Source organism: Accipiter gentilis, chromosome W (assembly GCF_929443795.1).
Source record: "Accipiter gentilis chromosome W, bAccGen1.1, whole genome shotgun sequence".
NCBI classification, from domain to species: Eukaryota; Metazoa; Chordata; class Aves; order Accipitriformes; family Accipitridae; genus Astur; species Astur gentilis.
The window spans coordinates 16,112,798-16,132,395 of record NC_064918.1 but is presented as its reverse complement, the minus strand read 5'-3'; the positions used below and the strand labels follow the sequence as shown (position 1 = coordinate 16,132,395).

Here is a 19,598-nt window from a genome sequence, read left to right as displayed (position 1 = left end):
AACTAGAACCCTGCATCTAACCATGTATACTAGGTGGGGGTGGGGCTTTTTTGTTTTCCTTTTTTTCTCTTGGCATGTTAATTGCTATCATTCCTTGGTCAGTATGAGTCATCAGTTTTAACTCCTCCATCCCAGAAACAGTTCAGATAATGAATTCTGACACTGTCTGTGTCTAATCTACAAGTTATCAAATCTTGCGATGTTGGGGTCAAGCACGCTGAGATCTTCAGACCCTTATATTTTCCATCAGCATTCACATAGCTGGCTGTACCTTTTCCTGTCTTGGCTCAAAGCATGGAGCTCAAGAAATCTGAGCTCTAATTAACAGAGCTAGGTACAGTTGGCTCTACCTGTAGCCATCCCATCTCCACAGCATGAATTAAATCCACATGAAGGAAGCAAACGTGTTTAACTTCCTTCCTGCAAGATAGTTCCAGCACTTTGGCTAAATCTGATGACATTTTTGCATGTAAGTGATGAAAGTAATGGACAAGGTGAGGGCAGATCTGAACTCATCTTAACTGATAGTATAGATGTGTCCTCAAAGTCACTTCTTGCATTTCCTTTGCTTAAGTTTAACCCATCTAACTTTAGACATTTAATAGAGGGAGTGGTGGTGTTCTTTGGAGTTGCCTAGCTCTCTTCACTGACTAGAGGGGAAAATGCAGACTAACTGTGCTCCTGAATTAATTTCTTTTGCATGTCAAGATGTATACTAGCGTAAATTGATTCCTGCCGTTCTTGTAGCTAAACTTAAACTCCTCCTTTGGAGGACTTTATATTCCTCTTTGCTCTTGCTATTGCATCACTAACGAGGTTCTCTTCCAATGTACCCTATTGCTGCCACCCTTTCATTTATCTGGTCTACAGAGGAGCATTGGTTGAGTGGTCCTTGCTCTGCTCTGAAATTAAAGTCATAAAAACAGTAGATAAGGAAAGGAGAAGCAGCCTATTTTCCTTTAATCCCCTTGTGGGTCTGAGAAAGGGCTCTAATAATTAGTCTTTTATATGGTCTTTACGCACCATGGAGATTTCACATCTTATGGTGATATTGTGCTAATGCAGGAAGGCTCAGAGGTCTTGTTTCCACAGCCTTCCACAAATTTGGATACTTATCTGAGGCTTATCCAAACGCATCAGATGTGGGAATTGGACTGGAAAGCTCATGGGACATTCACATTTTGGCTATAGTTGATCTAAATATGACACAGTAGCAGCTTGCTTTGTGGTCTTTCAGTACTTTTACTTCTGATTTAGAGGAGGTCTCAGCAAATATTAAATAATAATAAAAAGCACTGAACTGATTTTAACTTCAAATAATATTTTTAGTTTTAAGTCAAAGCTCGGGTTATGGTTCAGGTTGGTTCTTATTTGTGATTTCTGCCCATAACTGTGCCATCGTGGGTTGTGAGATTTGTATCTTAAGCTGCCTTCCAAAGACAACCACAAAGTCCATAAGATTACATTTTAGTGGAACTACTTTGCTTCATTGAAAAAGCTTCCAAAGGCAAGTCTTGCTTAGCCCATCTTCAGTTTCCTAGGTTTGTTTCATCTTCTACTCCACCATCATCTTCTTTCTGTTGTCAGTAATTCTTATGCAAAACAAATAAAAGATAGGAATAACAGTATAACTTCTGATTTGGGGATGTTTTCAACTTGCTTTGCACAGGTGTAAATGGTGAAACAGAATGGAAATAGAGTCAGTGGCACTTCACTCTTCTCTTTCAAAACCACATCCAACCAATCTTCTCACTGCCTCAAACCACCCTTTTTCAAGCCACCTACTAAGAGCAGCTTTTTGAACTAGCAAATCTTTAATGTTATGCCTTATCACCAACTTTGTTTGGCCCAAGCCAATGCCAGTCAAAGGAACCCCTTCAGAGAAGCTCCCTGGAGGGTGACCAAACCAAAGTTCTAAAAAGTCAGTTTAGAGGAACATTACCAAGTTTCCCCCCTCTCCAGTTACAGGCCCAGCAGCTTCTTGTCATGATTTGGGAAACTGGAAAGTTTCAGAAGCTCTCAATCATCATCACATTCCATCCATCTGAACTCACTCTTCATCTGCGGTATTTCTGCACACAGAAGAAAAGGCAAGGGAGGGAGGGACTGCCTGTGGATTGCCACATATATGGAATCATTTCTGAAAGGGGAAGGCTCAGAATGGGGGAGGAAGATGCAAGGTGGTCCTGTTCCTCTACATTAAGAGGACTGCAACTAGGGTTGCAAATGTTTGAAGTGCATTTTAAGAACTTATTACACAAATGATGCAGCTACAGAAAAATTGTCACTGCCTCAGACTGCAAAGTTGAATTTGGTCCCAGAATCCAGTGGTTCTCATTGTTTGGATCCATTGCAGTACTGCCTTGATAATATATCTGATACTCTGTCAAGTTGTCTGTTTCCTAACAAATTGCTTGACGTAATTTTACAAAAGTTCTAGGATATTTTGTAATTTTTTTGCTTCATATTACCAGCATTTTTATAAGAATATAGGACATTTGGAATTAGTGCACAGAATTACGTAAGTGGAATTTTTCACTTTTATTTTTTACAGTCCCTCTGTGCGGAGCAAGACAACCAGTCAGCTTTCTGTTGCCTTGTCATTTATATAATGATCACTTTTATAAACTATAAAAATACAGTTTATTTAAGTTAAATATATTTGGTTTCTATTGGAAATATGTTTCTAGCCTTTAGGACCTGTAAAGAGAACACGTGCATAGCTACAGGGCAGATCTCAAGTTGATATTTAAAATGTTTATAATTATAATGAGTTGGAAATGGTTTGGGTATTGAAAACCATGCTTTTAAAGTGGATGTGGTCAAAGTGGATTAGTTGTAATTGTTGAAGTTTACAGAGTTACGGCTGTAAAATAATAAGTGTGCTATCTGTTTTAAAACCATAATGGAGGCCACAGAATTATTTTTTTTTTTGTATTATGTTTTCTTTTCTACGTTCCTAAAGAGCATGGAACCAGAAACAATTAACTATGATGAGAATTTTCCCCAAAAAAATATTAAGTTTTTGTAGTGCTTATTATCAAGCCTAATTACAAGTCAAATTATACCATGGAAATTATTTATTTTACACATTTTCTTGGAGTGAAAAGTTTTAAGCCATGGAAATGCCTGAGCCCAAGCAATGGTATAAAATCAGATACAAGAAACATACAAAGTAGTATTTAAAATGCCTTTTTTTGTTTCAATCTTCACAGAAAAGAAACATGAGCTCCAAGGAGAAGCTGACATAGGTTGGAATAGAAAAAGAACAAGATGAAAATGAGTTGGGTGATTTATCTGGTTTTTACTTGATAAAATTTACTTGCTCTACTGAGTAGGTCAGCCAAGCCTCTAGAGATTCATTCTGAAAACTTGAGGAGAAAAATTACTCCCCAGATGACTGAGGAAGTAGTAAATATAATACCTCTCTTAAAAAAGGGAAAAAACCCCAAAGACCTAGAGACAAGTCAGCATATCCTGAGAAAAAATATGGGAAAAGTAATTTTTAAATATATGTTATAAGCACCTAAGAAATTAACCAAAGAGAATTAATCAAAGAATTAATCAAAGAGAATTAATACCAAACCAAACTAACTTTAATCTGTGATGAGATAAAAATCTTCATGTATAGGAGAGAAGCAGTAGATACCATAAATTTGGGAAAGATTTTTGAAACTAATGTCTCTAATGATACTCTCTTAACCAAGATCAGCAAGCAAAGTCTAAGTGAAAGTCTTACAGTATGGAAAGCCATACTCAGGAATTAGCAGTTTTTCACTGCCAATCTGAACAGAGGCATCAAGTTCCACAAGAGTCTCTTCAAGGTATCTCCTAATAAAAAATTCATTAATAACTTGAATGAAAGAATTGAAAATATGGTTATAAAAGTTGAAGGCAATATGAAACTTAGTTGCAAGGATTTTGGAGGATTGAATAAGAACTCAAAACAACATTGACAAATTAGAGAAATGATAAAATAAATGAGAGGCCACTTAACAGGGACATGTGCAAAGTATGAAATTTAATTAGGAGTAATTAAATTCACAACTATAGAATGAGGAATGATTGCTTACATTTCTTCCACATATCCAAGGGTGGTGGATCACAAATTGAACATGAATCAGTATAATCATATTACTGTGAAAAAGGGGAAGTATGCATAAATGTATGAGTATGCATAAATCCTTTGAAGGAAATATGAAATGTTCCTTCATGTATCAACAATGATAAGACTTCAATAAGAGTATTATGGCCATGCTGTGGGGACAAGGAACAGGAGCATTCAAAGGTCTAGAAAAACTGAAAGCTTTAAGGAAAGTATTGAAAAACTGGGCTTGTTTAGAGAGCAAAAGTTGGTAGGTAAGATAGGTAGATGTGATAATAATTCCTGAATATGTAAAAGGTTTCTGCAAGGAAAAAAAAAAAAAATATCTTTTTCATGTTAGTTTACAGTTTAAACAAGAATTAATGGGCCCAAATTGCAACAAGGCCATTTAAATTAGATACTAGAAAAACTTTCTAATGTAGATAGTGGAATAGGTTACCCAGGAGGTCATAGAATATCATTTTTGAAAGTGTCTGAGAACAATCATCTGTCAAGAATGGTTTTTGTAACTAAGGCAAGTGGAGTACCCTCAGTGGTCTGGCATCCTTTCAGCCATATTGTCTATGATTACACATCAGCTCTTACATCCAAGCCTGCAGCACTTGAAGAATATGAAACTTTACAGAGTTAATCTTGAGAGCTCATGGAAATGATGTTTTTCATTGCAGTAGTATAGAAGTCCAATCGTGGTCCATGACTCTACTATATAAACCTTGAGGAAAATACAAAATTTTGTGTGCCCTCAAAGAAGTCAGTTTCATTAGATGGTGAAAACACTATAGTTTTAAGCTTCATGCTGTATGTCTCAATTTCTTTTTTCTTATACGTTCCTCCTGAATTTAATAATGACTCAAGAATAATCAAATACATATTTTCACCCTTACATCAAAGTAATTTGATTTAAATCCAGTCTATTTCAAAGTTCTGGAAAGTCCTTATGACTTCTGTGTGTAGATCTATGTCATATGAGTTGGTGCTCTCATGCTGACCTCTGAAATTTCTGTCTACATCACTGACACCTATGATAAGATTCCTATCAAACTCATGAGAGAATCTCATCCTGAGAAAATCTGTAAATAATGCTGAATAATTTGCAATCTAGACAAAAGCTAGTTCTGTGCTTGTAACTAGCATGTAACTCCAGTGAAGTACCAAATTAGACCCCTGTTATCCAAGGGGTAATAGATCAAGAGTATTATATTTATTTGAAAGAAAAACAGCTATTAAAATTCCCCCTTCTCCCCCCAAAATACTGCAGAGGTTAGAATATGCAAAATTATCACTGAAAATTATATAACATTTTTCAACTTCCAAATACACAAAACACACTCAGTGAGAATAGATCCAGGATCATTGGTGATCAAACTGATCATAGTTCCAAAGAATTCAGCTACATTTGGCTCCAGTTAAATAGCATAACTAGGTATAATCTAGCTAGTTACTGTGGTATATAATGTAAATGTACTAACATTTGTCCTCATGACCTCCTTTCAGTTGCCCCATTGGGGATATAATGGATTGTGAGATTGTGACCAAACTTTATCAGAAAAAATTACTATATTTTCATGAATTATAGGAATGTTTCTGTTGCTTTAACTTGGGTATTGTACTGAAGAGCAGCGTATCTATCTCCAACATTCAAGTGAAAAACAGTTAAAATAGGTTAATTCACTGCAAGTTTCTTATTTAAGCACTGTTCTCCTTCAGCTGCACTCAAAAATTTCACAAGTGTGAGTCAATTGAAATGGTCTAATATGGTGTTATTGTTACAAGGATAATATGACAAAATATAACTCAGTTTAATACATTTCAACATAAAAAAATTAATAATGGCACAAGTTATGCCAGTATGTCTGTCTTTTTTTTTTTTTTTTTTTTTTTTTTTTGTTACTGCTGCTATTAGAAATGCACCCAGCCTAGTTTTACTGGTTTCACAGTTTGGTTACAGCAATTGATTTCTGTAGAAAGACTTAACTAAATTCTTCTCATCACTTTTTGGCATGGAAAATACCAAAAAACCCATGTCACTCGTAAAAAGAAGTGGGCATTGTAGCAGTATTCACACCACATTCTTACCCTCTAATAGCTTGTCACCCATATAATTTAAGGCACTCAACTGTGTTTAATTTTGAGCACAAATACTTTAGGGGATGACCCATGGGAGGGAAATATTAAAGACCACTGCTCTATATTAATGCTCTTGCAGAAAATCAAGAAAGCAACTTTGGCTTTTCTTTGCTGTGAAAATAAGCAACATTTTAAGAGTAATACAGACATAATAGGCCTTTGCTGGTATGGACTCACTGATCTGCTTGCATCAATGCCATGACACTGGTATATATGAGCTGGCTATCAAGACCTAATTAATGAGCCCTCACAACTTTTTTTGAGATAAGAGAGTATAATTCTCTTCATCTTACATATGGAAAATGATATATGGCTCCTTTGCAACAGCAGACAAGTTAGCCTTAAAAGTAGGTCGTAGGTCTTAACTGACTCTTCCCTCACATTTTCTGGGTCTTCCTAGATTACAGAGTTCCCCTAAGTTATAGCTCCTCTTATTTACACCTAAGCACCTTGTGCTAATTCTCAAGCTAACATTATATATAAGTAACTAATGGAAGTTATGTTTAGAGTTTTCGTTTATCTAACTGGCCATATCTTTTTCTGCTTGGCAGTAGTTAGGCAGCTCCAGATATCAGAGGGGCCTTTGCTGCTACTGAGTTGGATACCACTGATGATGGAGTGAGCTGATTTTGGGAACTGTTGTTCTTACCCCTTACAGGTAGCAGACTTCCAGTGTCATATGTAACTTGTGTCTTCACTCTTTGTTCAAGTCCATTGGGTTTCAAGCCTGAGTGGCTAGTAGCGCAGAATTGTTCTCACACAGCTGTAAGAAACTCAGTGGATATTCAGATCTGTCACAGCACATGTGAAGTTTTTTTTTTTAGTTTATATGTGCAACTCCATCCTTAGCAATGCTGATTTTTCTCACTGCAATTAAGAATCTTACCATAAAAACCTTACAGCAGAAGGCTTTATAATTGTTTTTTAATAATACATGATCAATTGTGACTATCAACATTTATATTTGCATTTTGATATCAATATTTGTATTCTGAGGCACTCACAAAGAAATTAAAACAAAATAATCCTCCTCTTTCAGCTCTTTATAGGTTTGGATAAGAAACGTGTTTTTTATTATTATTATTTCTGGTTTAATATGACCCATTTTCTGAAGGGCTTTACTAGATCTTAGACCTATTGTTTATCTTGCAGTTCTCACTGAAGTCTCTCTCATATGCAAAGACTCTAGACCTTGTAGCTGTGGCCAATCTAATGCTTCTTGCTAAGTAAATACAAAGCCTCTGATAATTGCACTAGAATTTATATATCTTCATATCAAAATGTATGTAATTTATATATTAAAAAAATGCATCCAGGAAAGGCCACCTCTCCTTTCTTGACAATAAAAGGAGGTCTTTCATGTTAAATCGTTTAGTCTGATATTCTCTCTCTTTTTCATGCACATAAACAGTTTGCTTCCCAATAAAAATCACCTATTACCTTGTCATGCTTGATTCACAGCCGCTGCCCAGCTACCATTAAAGCCTCAACTCCTTTGTTAATCCTGAATTGCATAGACCAGTACAATGGCCATACAGAATGGCTTTTGCATCATATATAAAGCAGCCATTTAAAAAAAAAATTCAGTGAAAAAACTTCCTCCTCACCTCACTGCACACTGAAGTCCACATGGTTCCACAGTCTGAACAGATTGCATTCAGTTTTCAGGGACAGAAAATCAGCATTTCCAGAAAAAGCATTGAATACTAAGTTACACTCTTGGCTTCAGTTGGTGTGTGGTTACCATAAGGAATTTTTAAGTAAATGAAAAAACATATGTATTTTCCAGTACTTCTCTGCTCAGACAAAAAGCATAGAACAGATTTAGGAGGAAGTTATTGCAGATTCCTTTCTTTTTAAGTGCTTGGCAACTCATCAATGTTTTTTTCATCTGATCTATTCGTCACATTATTTGTTGGCTTAGTCTAGGATGATTTTCTTTAAAATCTCAACACTTTTGCCCCTCCTGTAATTTCCCCTGTTGTGACCATTGAGTTAGAGGGACTATTGTTCTGACTACTACTACTTTAGAAAGCAGAAGAAAGGTTGGAGCCAGGCATACTACCTGGATAAACCATTTAGAAGATATTTGGTTGGAGCTATATTTCTCCTATATTAAGACACAATGCCCAAACAACGTAGCCATCCAGTTGCTCTAGTAATAGCTGAAAAGGGATCTCTAAAGTCACTATGTAAGTTGTAGTAACTTCTACTACTCCCAAATCAGTATGCTCTTAGGCAGAAAATATAGAGATTAAAAGCTCTGTCTCCCATTACCGGCCCCTTGAGCCATCCAATATACTAGAAAAAGTTTCTCTTAAAGGAAAAACCTTAATCATATTACAAACACAGCAAAATGTTTCCGATATCTGAAAGACAAAGATAATGTGGCCGTTTTAGGGTTAGTCTTACTATATCCCAAAATGTCAACACACTTGCCAAAAATGAATTTTATCAGCTCAGTGCAGCCAAGGGATTTAGTTTATCTAACTGTCCTACAAGGAATAAATAGTTTACCACTGTTTTTGAAGATTGGGGTAAATCTAACATTCTATTGACATATGCTATAGATTTAATTTAATGCTGTGGTTCAGATGTCTCTTCTGATAAATTTTAGTAAAAATCTATCCTAAGAAGAATGGAGCTGTTTCAGTATTTATGGGCTTTAAAATGCAGAGTTAGCAAAGGAAATGTTAATTGAAACAATGCTTGTGTATATTCTTGAAATGATTTGGAGAATGTTGCTAAAGTTTGTTGGTTGTTGGTTCTGAATATTAGAAGTTTAGTATTTTCAGGTTTATTGATCTTTTCTGTAGTGAGAAAATCCTCTAATGAAGTGATTAAATAGATCAATTTTTATTTTTTAGGCATATTGGAGATAACATCTGTAGAAATTGGAGTTGTAGCAGTTAAGTCCATTAAGAGCAACTATTATTTAGCCATGAACAAGAAAGGAAAAGTCTACGGCTCTGTAAGTATTTTTTATCTTCCAAATGGATTGCAGTAGTCAGCACAGTTCCATCTCTTACCTACTGAAAACCCTACTTGACTGTGTATTACTACTACTTAGAGCTGAAATGAGCTGTTCATCAAAATTTCATCCTGTGGTAAACCAGCAGCCCCCCTCTCCACAAGCTCCCTGGTGTTTGTAAGGCTCATATCATACCAAAGCAGCTGCTGGGGGATTTATCATGCTTACTGCTTGAGTCAGGTTTCTTATTAAGTAGTGGCCGATGGAGAGGGTCTTACAAAATGTAATCTTTAAGACTATTTTTCCCTTTTTTTTTCTGCAGTACAGCCACATTTATCAGTAATTCCAGGGGGATAAAGTGTACCTAAAATCTTGTAAACTTCAGCTGATGGAGGAGACACACCAAATTATCAAATTATGTCTGCCAAAAAGATTTCTAGAATAGCCAGCTTTATATTGACTGTATTATTTAATACACAAGATTATGGGCAGCACAGAGAGACAGATACTTATATACCAGCAGACAGATAAGCTTTAACTGAGCAGAATTTGGATATCATTTGAAAATTGTCCATATATACTCTATTTGTATTTGCGTAAGCTTAGGGTTACTGATACTTTCAGTAAAAAAAAACCAAACAAAACACAAACAAACAAACAAAAAAACCCAAACAAAACCCAGTAACTATCCAAATATTGTTCTGGTATTACATCTGGTTTGTTTTGTAATTTTGCAGCTTTTTGCCAGTTCCAGTGAGTTTGAGCCCACATAAATGTAAACTTATTCAAGTCATCTGCAAAGGTTATGAGCCAATCTTCAGATTGCTCAGTATTCAGAACATCCATAGGCTTTAAAGAGAGCATTTCACAGATAGGTACTGGGGCTGGGTTTATCCTCAGGCAACATAGCGAAGCCTACCTCTGCTGAAAAGTATGAAGTAATGCCACTCTGAGACTACCAGCAGAATCAACTGAGACTCGAGGGGGTTGAAGTCATTTGGGCCTCTTTTTTTTAAGGAAGCATTTCTACAGGGTGAATTTAGTTCATACAAACTATATAAACTGTCCTCCCTCATCTGTACTGTGGCTAGTCACTCCTGGTTCATAAGGTTACTTCTGAACTTCTAAACTCCTGGGCAGTGTCAAAGAATCACACTGAGGAAAGACCAGGACACAAAAATGTTTCTTAAGCTCCCATAAATGTGAATTTTAATTTCTAAAATTACACTGGTCAGAAATACAGGATGATCGGCGCTCAGTCCTGCACCACTGAGAGGTATAAGGGTATACTGAGTTGCTGACAGTTACCATTTGTCAGTTAAGCTCCATTCATTGATCATGGGTATGCTTCTGGACATATGTGAAGGTGTTAGCATAAATCACCATAGTCAATTCACATGTCTCAGTGAACAGTGTTTAACTTAGTTGTTTGTGATGATCCATCCCAAAGCCTGAGATAAGTTTTCCTACCCAAGTTAGCCACAGCTGGTGTGGTGAGAGTTCATTCCAACACTATACACACACAAAAGAAGGCAGAGCAGCTTTCATGTACGATAAGTGGAAACTGCTGCCATAAGATTCAGTAATTCGCAGTGTATTAGAAATAGTGTTGACAGGAGGATATGAATGTGGAAAGCTTTTTTTTTAATTCCAGCTGATGTGATAGTCACATCATAAAATCACAACATAATTACTTATCAAAACCTATTCCATAATACTTAAGAGATTTCAAGAATGCTTTTGTTGTTATTTTTTCCCATCCTCCCAAGACCTGCAGTTAGATTCGTATTATTACAGTGTGGCAGCTTGCAGATGGATATGAAAAACAGAACCAATAAAAGTTGTAAAAACACTCTTAAGCATGTGCACAATAGACATTGGTGCAGGGTTATACTGAAATTTGTTTGAAATGAGCAAAGCAGTCCTGGGCTAACACTCAGACCCCTGCCAATAATACTTCTTAACCACATCACATCATCTGTTCTCTGTATTATCTAAGAAAAGAGATAAAAGTTTGTATTCAAGTACAATTCTGCATTTGGGAAAACAAGTCAAGTAAGACTGTTTCTATGTTTATCAAATAGGTTGCCATTTGACTGACTTTGGTTAGAATGAGAGAGCAAAGGAAGACTCACTATTTGGTTACTTTAACAAAATAAGGTGCTGGCAGGTAGGAGAAATTACTGCAATTTAGAACTGTGATTGACGGTCACCTGCCGCCTTAATACCTTGAAGCAGGAGGTGGCATATTAAAGCAAGTAAAAGTTAAATGATCTGTACGTAGCTTTGTGACTACAGGCAGTATCAAGGGTCATTTTGCAGAGAGTCTTCGCTTGATAGTGTCTTCCCCAACAGTCATTGTTCAACTAACTACTAATCCCAAAATTGAAGTGCATTTTGGGAGCCAAATTGAGTTTGAATATGCACAATTCTGTTAGGAAAACAAGCATGTGTTCTGTAGTCTTAGCAGCAACTAAGTAAAACATTAATTATAGACCTGAAAATTCTTACTGTATCAAAGTACTGAACATTAACTCGTTTAAAAATTCTAATTTAAATTAATAGGAATGGAAAATATATTTTTTTGAATATGCTTATGTCCATTCTATTAATGTGGATACTTTATATCTTTATCAGCTGAATATCTAAGGACTTTGATTAAAATAAAAGATAAAACAACCCTGAAATTCTCATTTGTACCATGACAATTCTTTTATTATTCAGACATATTTCTCATCTTGTTCATAGACACATTAAAAATACCACATGTAGTTAAGTATATCATACTCTGAGATTCTGACATGCTTCTGCCTGAGCTGTGAAATAATATCCTGTTTTCTGAAAAGCAGAAACAACAAAATGCTAATTTTTGGCTGTTATTTAAGTATGTTGTGAATGTCCTACTTTCAAAAGCTTTCTAAATGGAATATAAGTAACTTGATCAAACTGTTTTTTTATATGTAGGAATTACTTGTTTGTGAAAACAAAGCATTCTTGGCATAAAAGTGTATTTAACATTATAGAAAAAAATAGTCTTCCCCTACATGTTTCCACATGCTTGTATTTTTTTATCCTTTCTAGCAAACTGACAACAGTTTATCCTTTTAAAATGGAAAACCTTCATCCCTGGTACCCTACACAAAATTGCTTTCAAGTTTACTTAATCAGTAAGATACAGGATCATACACGATTCTTTTTTAGGCTAAGCCCCTCTTCAGTTCAGCAAAGTAAACAGGCCTCACATCCATTGTAACAGCAGCATAACAGTGATTTGCACCCATCCAAAAAAGCCCTTTTTCATGGTCAATGTGGTGTAAAGGATCTTACTTTAAATAAGAAGTAGGCCTATGCCATGCATATTTGTTTAACATATGGTATCAGTAATCTGGTTCAAGATATTTCAAGCGGTATATTTGTTAGAAATGACATTGACGTGCGGAAAACAGACTCCACAATCAGTGAGATTGTAAAGTAGGTATGTTCATTCAGCGCTGGGCGGCACGGGGGGGTAGTCCCACCAAAGTCGTGCGCGCGCGACTCGGCAGTTCGCCTCAAATTTATACAGTCAGGTATTACATATTTACAATACGCCTATACATATGCATGACCTATCCCCGCTCCATATTAAAATTAGCTCCGAGAGGTCATTTCCATAGTCCCCTCCCAACTGCGCCTACGCAGGGCCTCTTTATGGTGGTCGTCTGGTGGTCGCAGAGATGAAGATAGATGACTCCTCTTCGTCACCGCTAGTAACCTCTTTCCTTGCGCAGGCTCAGTGATTTCTTGGTATTCACCCAAGCCGCAAGACCAGTCTTAGCTGGCTCTTGGGGCCTGCTCCTGCTTCTTATCAAGGACTGTCTTTACCTCATTGGCTGGTTCTTGGCACCAGCTCTTCTTATCAAGGACTGCCTCTACCTCAGCTAATGTCAACAATGTAAGCACTAAACATCATCTTTTGCCCCCCTTTATTATGTCTACTGAGATTCTTTTGACTCCCCTTGTCTCAACATATGAAGAATGATTCCAAGATTGCTACCTCATACTTTGAGTTTATGACTGAGAATTTGATTTAATATTGTTGCCACATTCCAATACAGGGAAGTTTCATTTTGGCTGTGAGTGAATTATATCATTTTACTGCAATAATTATGCACTGAATAATTAATTATATCTTTTGTTGGTTTCACTTTTTGCAGTCTAACTGATGTTGCTTTAAATGCTATGGACACAGTTGAACTTTTATTTAACATAGACTGTAGAATCCTAAAAGGGCATCACATACAGAATACTCAAATCTTCCAAAACATTTTTAGAAATTATTTACCTTCATTATGCTGCAACTCTGAATGATTATTTTTATTCTGAATTTGTGCATTTATTTTCTTCTTTTAACAGAAGGAGTTTAACAGTGATTGCAAATTGAAGGAAAGAATAGAAGAAAATGGATATAACACATATGCTTCCCTAAACTGGAAGCACAACGGAAGGCAAATGTTTGTGGCCCTGAATGGAAGGGGAGCCACAAAGAGAGGACAGAAAACAAGAAGAAAAAACACTTCAGCTCACTTTCTTCCAATAGTAGTAATGCTATAGATGAAGGAAATATTTTATTGATGCAGTTGAACCAAAGGCTCTTATGTCAAGAATATTTGGTAATCCTCTTGAAGAGTAAATGCAAGGAAATAGTGCAGACATCTGCTTGTTTGTAAAGAGAGCAGGGGAAGCCTTTGAAGGTTTTGTACTCATTGCTGGCACATGAAATACTTTTATTTAGTTCGGTATCATATCTTATAACCAAGATACAAGCTGGATCAAATGGAATGGAAGTTATTGCCAATGTGAACAATTTTTTTTAATCTCTGAGACAGAATTTAAGGGACTTGAGACAATCTGTTGAATGATCTTCGTGGGGAAAGTTATTTATAGACTACTAACTCATATCAAAGACCTTAATTGCTCATTCAAGCCTAATGATCCATTGAACAGTTAGACACGCTAGCATTTACTGGAAGCACTTGGATCACATGCACAAATAATGACATTTCTGGAGAAGCCTTGTGGAAGAATGGATAGGATTAAAGAGTATAAGCATAGTGTAAAACTGTTCTAACAAAACAGTGTTGTTTGCTTGTATGTTCTAACTTCATTCCTTTTTATTTCTAAGTTATTTATTTAATAGGATGTTAAATATCTTTTTGATTTGAAATGTTTTCCTCATTTGCTTATTTGTTATTTTCCTTTTTTCTCAGTACTTCACACAGAGGTTGATAGGTTAAAATGTCAAAACCTCATAAGTACTCTGAGAAGAGGTATTAGACAAGGCTTTAAAGGCAGAATTTAATGTGTATAATCCATCTTTTAACTAAACTGTCTTGCACTTAAGCAAAAAGACCAAACAAGCAGTGCTTGGATTTATGGTATTGGGTGTCTTTATGTTGGAGAGGTTTTGTTTTGTTTTTTTTACTCATCAGCACTCAAGAACAAACTTCAAGGAATACTTTGTTCAAGGGGTCTTTCTGCTATTTTGAAATTGAGAGAAGGGGCCACATCTGTACTTGGGTGTCAATGCATCTGTGTGTATATTCATGCGACTTTAATTTCAATTTGGAACCAAGATCTAATGCATTGCAATCAATATGATATTCTGCAGCAAGTATTGGGCTAGAACCTAGATGTCGACAGCCACTGAGATTGCAAACATTAAAATTAAACAGCGTGTAATTCCCAAGTATAAAATTTGGCCTCTAAAAGGTAAGTAAGAAGGCAACACAGTTCTGCACTCCTTATTCAGTTAATATGCCCACTCAGCATGTTTGCCCTTGTTACCAGCTCATAGAATCACAGGCATGTAGTGGGAGCAATGCCCAAGTAAGGACTGAGGGATAGGAGATCCAAAATCATGCTCATGCATTTATCAGAGATTATTATTCACATGTATATTATATGAGAGCTAACCAAAAAGCCATGCTGGTATCCAGTTTTAGCATGCCTTTCATATCCATCATAGTAACTGAAGGTTCAAAATACATAATATCCAGCACATTTTTATGAAGTGTTACTAGTCCCATGGCTTAACTTGAGCAACTGCAGTATAACAAAGTTAAGCATAATATGAATGTTCAATTAAAGGTACATAAGGTTTGTTTTATGCTTTGCTTTACTCTAAAATTAGAGAGCTCTGGATAGCTCACCAATGTAACCATATTGAAATTCATTTTGTTAGAGCAGATAAATAGAAAACAGTACATCAAACAATTTGTACCACTGTCTTCACATTGTATTCCACTAAATAAATAAATAAGCCTTTGCAGTGTCTGTAGTAAGAAACAAAAGTAGTATAATATTATTTTGTTCTAAATACTTTAAGTATGAGATTATATTGATGCTGCAGTTTTATCTTCAATATTTCTTGTTGTGAAAAAGGCTTTATTTTTTTTGTTTGGAAACTGTATTTTGGTACAAAGGACAGCCTTGCTTAATGTGTCTTTTTGAGAATGTTTAACCTCTATAAAGGCAGGTGGTGTTGGAAACTTCTATAACTTATTTAAGTCAATGCTTAACCAGCACTTCAATCTTAATCTATTATTTAAATATTAGCTGTTTTTAAAAAAAAAAAAAAAAAAAAAGCTTTCCCATAAAATACAAAATGGTCAGATTTTATTTCCTGTCCTTAAATGAAGTAAACTGTTTTAAAACCAGGAAGTCATTTGAGAGACATTTTAGCTGATAGCTAACATTATATTTCATGGTACTTTATCTCCAGCTTGCTTCTTCACAAATGAGATTTTTCTAGAAAGGGAAATAAGAATTTCATTTTAAATGTAATTGGAGGTCACAGCAAAACTTAACTACCATGTTAAAAGTGAGTTTCTGTTCTTTAAAATTTGTAATCAATAATTAAAACTGACAAGACATAATGGACCACCCACAGTGAACATTCAATGTGAGATTGGACAAATGCAGTATTGGATGACCACTTAAAGAACATTTAGGGTACAAATAAAGTTCTCTTTTGACAGAATTACCTAGATGAGTCGGTCAGGGGAAAAAATCATGCATAAACATTATCATAGTATTCAAAACACCATGCTGCTCAGAGGCCAAAACCCAGGAAATATCACTTTTCCAAAGTGAGTCAGAAGCCATTTGTGACATGAATAGCAGTGAAACAAAAAAAAAAATCCTTGAAGGAATCAATGATTCCTGCATGATTGGCATACTGTAATACCCACTGTGGTGGGAGCAAACTGCAGACACTCTATCTAGAGTATCACAGGTCCTCTTTTCTCTGTCACACTCAGCATAACAGACTCCTGAGCAAAAGGAAAACATGGGGAGGGATTTAAAAAAGAAAAGGGAAACAAAAATCACTGAGCAATAATGTATAGTATGTTATATTTAAATAAAAATAATAAAACATGGGGAATGGAGAATAAGAGTATTGTCTCTTGTTTGTTTTATTAACTTGAAATGGTACTGCACAATAAAAATAAAAAGGGAAAAGATCTGTTGTACTACAGGATGTGGTTTGGTGCTGTATAGCCCCAAAACAAAAACAAACAAAAAAAAAAATCACTTGAACATTTGTAAGTTTCTTTAAGTTTTTGCATCTGTGAGTCAGCTATCTCCATGCAAATAACAACCAAATGCTTTAGATTCTTCTCGTAAGTATTCAGATCCACCAAGTTTATGCAGTGAAAAAAGCAATGAATTTAAAAGCAAGCACATTTGATGAAAGAATGAAGGTGTTTAGGAAAAAGAATATGTATTCACATTTTTAAAATAAATTTTAGATACGGAAAACAAGTTAAATTTTATATCAGACTTCATTCAAGATATTTCAGGTTATAAAGTTCACTAAAAGTTAGTGTTGTGCTTTAACCCCAGCCAGCAACTAAGCATCACGCAGCCGCTCACTCACTCCCCCCCATACAGTGGGATGGGGGAGAAAATCGGGAAAAAAGAAGTAAAACTCCTGGGTTGAGATAAGAATGGTTTAATAGAACAGAAAAGAAGAAACTAATAATGATAATGATAACACTAATAAAATGACAACAGTAGTAATGAAAGGATTGGAATGTACAAATGATGCGCAGGGCAATAGCTCACCACCCGCTGACCGACACGCAGCTAGTCCCCAAGCGGCTATTCCCTGCCCCCCACTTCCCAGTTCCTAAACTAGATGGGACATCACATGGTATGGAATAGACCATTGGCCATTTTGGGTCAGGTGCCCTGGCTGTGTCCTGTGCCAACTTCTTGTGCCCTGGCTGGGCATGAGAAGCTGAAAAATCCTTGACTATAGTCTAAACACTACTGAGCACCAACTGAAAACATCAGTGTTATCAACATTCTTCACATGCTGAACTCAAAACATAGCACCGTACCAGCTACTAGGAAGACAGTTAACTCTATGCCAGCTGAAACTAGGACAGTATCCACCCCTTATTCTTTACCATTGACGTCATGCTCAGTTCCCATACCTTTAGTTACATCCTGACCAATCATCGCCACCTTTCCATCCCTTTGAGACATATGAACAATGAGATATATATATATGTATACGCACAGAGAGATGAGTTATGTTCATAAAACATTTGTTGAGTTCATTTAGTTTCCGACTCTGGGCTCCGTCATACCAGTCTGTCTGGGCAGGAGGAATGGTGCAAAGACCTCTCAGTCGGTAGAGCAGGACTGGGCTTCAGTGCGGTGTGACGAGCAGCTGACATTAGATGCAGCAGGAGGATGGTGTGCACCGTTGGATTGTTGCATGCTGGAGTCAGTTCTGGTTCCATCACTACTGCGCTTTGCTCAGTGTCATCACAGTTCTTTCTTGCTTGATCTAAGCGATTCTTACTATAGTACTATGGATAAAGCATATAACAATTATAGTAATGATAACATACAGTAGCAGGGTTATATAGCAACTAATATCATACAGTTTAATTCTGGCTATTTTCACCTAAAATCAAATCCCCTTGAGGCACACATCGGACTTCTCCATCTTTTCACATCACCCACCAAGTGCACCCAGGCCATGAGCAAAAGCAATCCCACGAATGGGTTTACCTTTGCCTGAGGCAGGAGTAACCCAGACTGTTTTCCCTAACATATTTTTCATGTGCACTACAGGGACTTTATCCCCTTCTACAGTATGTAAAAATTCTGATTGAGCAGGGCCACTCCGATGGGCAGATCCTCTGGTGTTGACTAACCAGGTGGCCTTTGCTAAATGTGTATCCCAATGTTTGAAAGTTCCACCCCCTATTGCTTTCAATGTAGTCTTTAACAGTCCATTGTATCGCTCGATTTTCCAAGAGGCAGGTGCATGATAGGGGATATGATACACCCACTCAATGCCATGCTCTTTGGCCCAGGTGTCTATGAGGTTGTTTCGGAAATGAGTCCCATTGTCTGACTCAATTCTTTCTGGGGTGCCATGTCGCCACAAGACCTGGTTTTGAAGGCCCAAGTTAGTGTTCTGGGCAGTGGCATGGGTTATAGAATATGTTTCCAGCCAACCAGTGGTTGCTTCCACTGTTGTGAGCACATGGTGCTTGCCTTGGCGAGTTTGTGGGAGTGTGATATAGTCAATCTGTCAGGCTTCCCCAAATTTATATTTCAGCCATCGCCCTCCATACCACAGGGGCTTTAACCGCTTGGCTTGCTTAATTGCAGCACATGTTTCACATTCATGGATAACCTGCGCGATAGTGTCCATGGTCAGGTCCACCACTCGATCTCGAGCCCATCTATATGTTGCATCTCTTCCCTGATGGCCTGAAGTATCATGGGCCCACCGAGCCATAAATAGCTCACCCTTATCTTGCCAGTCCAGGTCCACCTGAGCCACTTCAATCTTGGCAGCCTGATCCACCTGTTGGTAGTTTCGATGTTCTTCAGTGGCCCGACCCTTGGGTATGTGAGCATCTACATGACGTACTTTTACAACCAGATTCTCTAGCCAGGATGCAATATCTTGCCAAAGTGCGGCAGCCCAGATGGGTTTACCTCTGTGCTGCCAATTGCCCTTCTTCCATTGCTGTAACCACCCCCACAGGGCATTTGCCACCATCCATGAGTCAGTATAGAGATAGAGCACTGGCCACTTTTCTCTGTCAGCAATATCTAATGCTAGCTGGATGGCTTTCACCTCTGCAAACTGACTCGATTCACCGTCTCCTTCAGCAGTTTCTGTGACTAGTTGTGTAGGACTCCATACAGCAGCCTTCCACCTCCGATGTTTTCCCACAATGCAACAGGACCCATCAGTGAACAGGGCATATTGCCTCTCATTTTCTGGCAGTCTATTATACAGTGGGGCTTCTTCAGCACGTGCCACCTCCTCCTCTGGCGACATTCCAAAATCTTTGCCTTCTGGCCAGTCCGTGATCA

General features: G+C 37.0%; 1 protein-coding gene across 1 annotated transcript in view; it reads left to right on the top strand.

Annotated features, from left to right (window-relative positions):
• Nucleotides 1-14,261, top strand: part of LOC126035386 (fibroblast growth factor 10-like) — a 98,287-nt gene extending 84,026 nt beyond the window's left edge. Inside the window, exons 2-3 of the mRNA XM_049793939.1 lie at nucleotides 9,100-9,203; nucleotides 13,599-14,261. Of these exons, the coding sequence (XP_049649896.1) occupies nucleotides 9,100-9,203; nucleotides 13,599-13,796 (302 nt within the window). The 3' untranslated portion in view covers nucleotides 13,797-14,261. The remainder of the gene's footprint in view (nucleotides 1-9,099; nucleotides 9,204-13,598) is intronic.
• The last annotated feature ends 5,337 nt before the right edge of the window (nucleotides 14,262-19,598 follow it).